The sequence below is a fragment of the Silurus meridionalis genome, chromosome 8 (genome assembly GCF_014805685.1).
Source record: "Silurus meridionalis isolate SWU-2019-XX chromosome 8, ASM1480568v1, whole genome shotgun sequence".
In the NCBI taxonomy this organism is placed as follows: domain Eukaryota; kingdom Metazoa; phylum Chordata; class Actinopteri; order Siluriformes; family Siluridae; genus Silurus; species Silurus meridionalis.
The window spans coordinates 26,269,833-26,274,378 of NC_060891.1; the positions used below are offsets into that span (position 1 = coordinate 26,269,833).

A 4,546-nucleotide genomic window follows, 5' to 3' on the forward strand; every position below is an offset into this window, starting at 1 on the left:
CAGAGGGGGGAAGCATAAGCAAAGAAGCATAAGGTGTGTGTGTGATGGTGTATGGTTATTAGGGATGGTAAGATTTAACAATGCAATAATTTTTTTTAAGCGCATTGGGTACAAGCTGGCATTTCTATCACGATGTATGATTGTGAACATACACATAGTTGCGTCGGTAAAAACGATTGATTTCTTTATCATTGTCAGTAGATGCGCTTTACTTTTATTATTTAGAAAGTGACCAATAATTTGTGACCAATATTTTATACGCGGATCAATTTTCCCCTCGTTTCCTGAGCACGCTCTCTCGGCAACGCTACGGAGACCGAGGCGTGTCCTGAGAGTTACATAGAATACAGATTAACCTGGCAGAGGTAGAGCTGTAACCTCCTGCAGACACAACAGGAAAAGAACGTCTGGGGGTTTTTTTGGTTTTTTTTGCGGTACAAAGCCATGTTTGTGAAAGGGGCCATGCGTTAGACGTCAAAAGGCACTTAATTAAATTGATTATTTGCTGTCTGAACCAAAGAAAAAAAACTATTTGTAACCTGGAAGAATTGTAGAGCATCGTATTTTTTTTCTTTTGGGGCGAGTCGTAACGTGCGTGTCTTTTAATGTACCGTATCGTTGACTATGCATCAAGGTGTGAATCGTATCAGCCTCGGTTATGGAGAGGAACATCTCTATTGGCTAGACATCATGATTCTTCTAGTAGAATGTGTGTGTGAAAGATCGTGTTTGATGTTGTGTTGCTATACAACAAAATAATCAGGTGTGTGTGTGTGTGTGTGTGCACGTGTTTAAACTGCAGTTCCTCTGTCGATATCTCCAGGTTTTCGTGCTCTGTTTACCCTCCCAGCCTCCAGATCATTGCTGCTCTGTCCCTCGTTCTTCTCCACAGCTTTCTCCGCCTTGCTCTCTCCGCCAGACCTGACACACACACGAGTGTAATAATACACAATTACCCATGACAAGTGAAGTAGATAACATTGATTACAAGTTTTTGAAGACACAAAAAGATCTGCGTGACTCCACCAAAAGGGCAAAAGAAGACTTTGACGCCCAGCTTCTTCAGAACAGCAGGTCTTGTGGAGTTTATCTTTGTGTCAAGAGGTTTGTACGGTGCATCTGGAAAGTTTTTATAGCTTTCACATTCTATGTTACAGCATTATTCCAAAACGGATTAAATTCATTATTTTCTTTAAAATTCTATAAACTAAACCCCATAATGACATGAAAAAAAGTTTGTTCGAAATCTTTGCCAGTTTATTGAAAATAAAAAACAAACAAAATCACCTACATAAGCATCACAGACTTTGCTCAATGCTTTGCTGAAGCTCCTTTGGCAGCAATTACAAGTCTTTTTGAGTTTGATGCTACAAACTTCGCACACCTTTTTTTGGGCAGTTTCTCCCATTATTTTTTGCAGAATCGCCAAAGTTTCATCAGGTTGGATGGGGAGCGTCGGTGCACAGCCATTTTCAGATCTCTCCAGAGATGTTCAATGGGGTTCAGGTCTGGGCTCTGAATGGGCCACTCAAGTGCGTTCACAGAGTCGTCCCCAAAGCCACTCTTTATCTCTGTGTGCCATCGCCCCAGTCTGAGGTCCAGATCGCTCTGAAGCAGGTTTTCTGTATTCATCTTTCTCTCAATCCTGACCAGTCTCCAAGTTCCTGCTGCTGAAAAACATCCCCACAGTATGATGCTGCCACCACCATGCTTCACTGTAGGGATGGTATTGGCCAGGTGATAAGCGGTACCTGGTTTCCTCAGACCAAAGAGATCAATCTTTGTTTTTCATGGTCTGAGAGTCCTTCGGGTGCCTTTTGGCAAACTCCAGACGGGCTGTCATGTGCCTTTTACTGAGGAGTAGCTTCCGTCCGGTCACTCTATTACATAGGCCTGACTGGTAGAGTGCTGCAGAGATGGTTGTTCTTCTGGAAGGTTCTCCTCTCTCCACAGAGAAATGTTGGAACTCTTTCAGATTGACCATTGGGTTCTTGGTCACCTCCTTGACTAAGGCCCTGCTCCCCGCTTGCTCAGTTTGGCCGAGCAGCTCCACCCTATGAAGCGTTCCAAACTTCTTCCATTTACAGATGATTTAGGCCACTGTGGTCATTGGGACCTTCAATGCTGCAGAAATGTTTGTCCCCTTCCCCAGACCTGTGCCTCAATACAATCCCGTCTCTGAGGTCTACAGGCAATTCCTTGGACTTCATGGCTTGGTTTGTGTTCTGACATGCACTGTTAACTGTGGGACCTCATATAGACAGGAGTGTGTCTTTCCAAATCATGTCCTATTAACTGAATTTACTACAGATGGACGCCAATCAAGTTGTAGAAACATCATTAGTGGAAACAGGATGCACCTGAGCTCAATTCTGAGTGTTATGACAAAAGCTGTGAATATTCGTCTTTTTTTTTTTATTTAATTTTTTATTTAAGCAATTTGCAAAGTTTAAAACAAACTTTACTATTATGGGGTTTTGTTTGTAAAATTTTGTTGAAAATAATTAATTTAATCCATTAAAATAAAATCTGAAGTTAAGTAAAAACTTTCTTTCGGCTTCTCCCATTAGGGGTCGCCACAGCAGATCATCCGTATTCGTGATCCGCATGTTTGATTTGGCACGTTTTTATGCTGGATGCCCCTCCTAACGCAACCCTCCCCATTTATCCGGGTTTGGGACCGGCACTAAGAGTGCACTGGCTTGTGCAACCCTAGTGGCTGGGGTTGGTTCCCTGACTGGGGACCGAACCCAGGCCACGGCGGTGAGAACGCCGAATCCTGACCACCAGGGAACCCTAAATCTGAAGTTAAGTAAATGTATAATCGTCCACCTGATAGTAAAAGGAAAATTTATGAAACTGCAAATCTATTAAAATAATAGACAACTGTGAACAACTTATTCAATTGTGATTTTAATTGCAAAATATGTTTGAAAAAAAATTATATTTTTAAAAGATTTGAATATATCTGAAAATATACAGGCAATGACGCATGTACAACGACAATATAGTTTTTATTGTCTTAACATAATATAAAATATATATATATATATATATATATATATATATATATATATATATATATATATATATATATATATATAAATAAAATAAATATATAAATATGCTTGATTTCTATTAATATCAGTGGTTATGTTTGACACATTTTGTATCAGGGGTCCCTGCTCCATGTCTCTATCGCTAAGGGGTCCTCGACCTGAATAACGTTGAAGACCCCTGTTCTACACAATATTTTCAGCATGTCTATCTAAACAGGTCCTTATAAATTATGTCCTTCTAAACCATGTGTTTGTGTGTGATGTGTTAGAGAGATTTTTTGTCACAGTTTGGTGTGTTAGAGAAAATTTGTTACCCTTACCTCTTCTTAAAAAGCTTTTTGAAGGAGCTTCGGAAACCTTTGCCCTCCTTCCTGCTACGTTCACTCAGAGGGGTGGGGTCACATTCATCGGACACGCCTTTCCATTTCAAGTCCTCCAATATAGGAGGTCCGGAATCCTAAGAATGGAAAGTGGTACGCTTGTAAATAAACAATTTTAGCTTAGAAAAGCCCTGTGTTTGTGTGTAACCTTTTGTGTAAGCTCGTCAGCGATGGTGTGTGTGTTGGGTTCGTGATGCCTCTCCGGGCTGCTATTCCTCAGCCTTGATTTGGCGCTTGATTGGCGCACCAGCCTCGGGTGGGCAGGACTTCGGATCACGTGAGGGCCGCTGTCAAAGCTGTCCAGCTGCAGGCCATTGAGTGACCTGCTTTTCCGCTGTACCTGCTGCAAAGGCTTCATCACGCTGGCCGAGTCAGGTGACCCGCGCCCACAGCTGGGTCTGTAAACCCCACCTCTGCTGCTTTGCCCTCTGCTATGTGATTGGCAGTCTGGACTGAGGGAGGGGCTACAGCTTACAAACGTAATGTCAAGGCTCGAGTCAGTTGAATGGGAACGGCTTGAACAGCGAGAGTCCCCATGTCTGTATGGAAGGAATGTCTCCATTGCATCGGCCAGGGCTGACCCCGCCCTCTCTGTCTCTGGAATCCTGTGTAATTGGATGGGCGTGGCTTTGTGACGTGATTCCACGTCGGAAGTGAAGGAAATGTCATGGGGAAAACGATTAGGCTCCGCCTCCCAGTCAGGATAATGACGGACAGCTGCTTTCTTTCTTCTCTGTTTATGGGCTGGATCACTGATAAAAAAAAAAAAGAGTGAAGAAGAGGAAAGGGTCAATAAATAGATTATTGGATAGAGGAATAGAACCTGCAGATCTGTAAATGATTTTACAGTTAAATAAAGAAATAGTTTGAGGGCATTTTATTTGATTAATCTGATTGACAGATGGATAGAATGGTGAAGGGATAAATGTATAGTAAATACTATGTATACTTTTTAGTTAAGTGGATGGATAAACACAATTTAACGAAAGTCAAATTAGTGAAATTGTAAGAAGTCTATAAGAAGATAGAATGGTCAGTTGGACAGCAGGAAAAAATGGTTGGATAAATGAATAGATGATGAAATGTGTAGATGGATGGATGGATGGA

The 4,546-nt window shown here is 41.7% G+C and overlaps 1 protein-coding gene across 4 annotated transcripts in view; it reads right to left on the reverse strand.

The window, feature by feature from the left end:
- Nucleotides 1-572: 572 nt before the first annotated feature.
- arhgef33 (Rho guanine nucleotide exchange factor (GEF) 33) overlaps nt 573-4,546 on the reverse strand; it is an 11,577-nt gene continuing 7,603 nt past the window's right edge. For all 4 annotated transcript variants that reach the window (XM_046855034.1, XM_046855033.1, XM_046855031.1 and 1 more), the window contains 3 exons: nt 3,588-4,191; nt 3,380-3,516; nt 573-921 (listed from right to left, as the gene is read on the reverse strand). In XM_046855034.1, the coding sequence (XP_046710990.1) occupies nt 792-921; nt 3,380-3,516; nt 3,588-4,191 (871 nt within the window). In that variant the 3' untranslated portion in view covers nt 573-791. The remainder of the gene's footprint in view (nt 922-3,379; nt 3,517-3,587; nt 4,192-4,546) is intronic.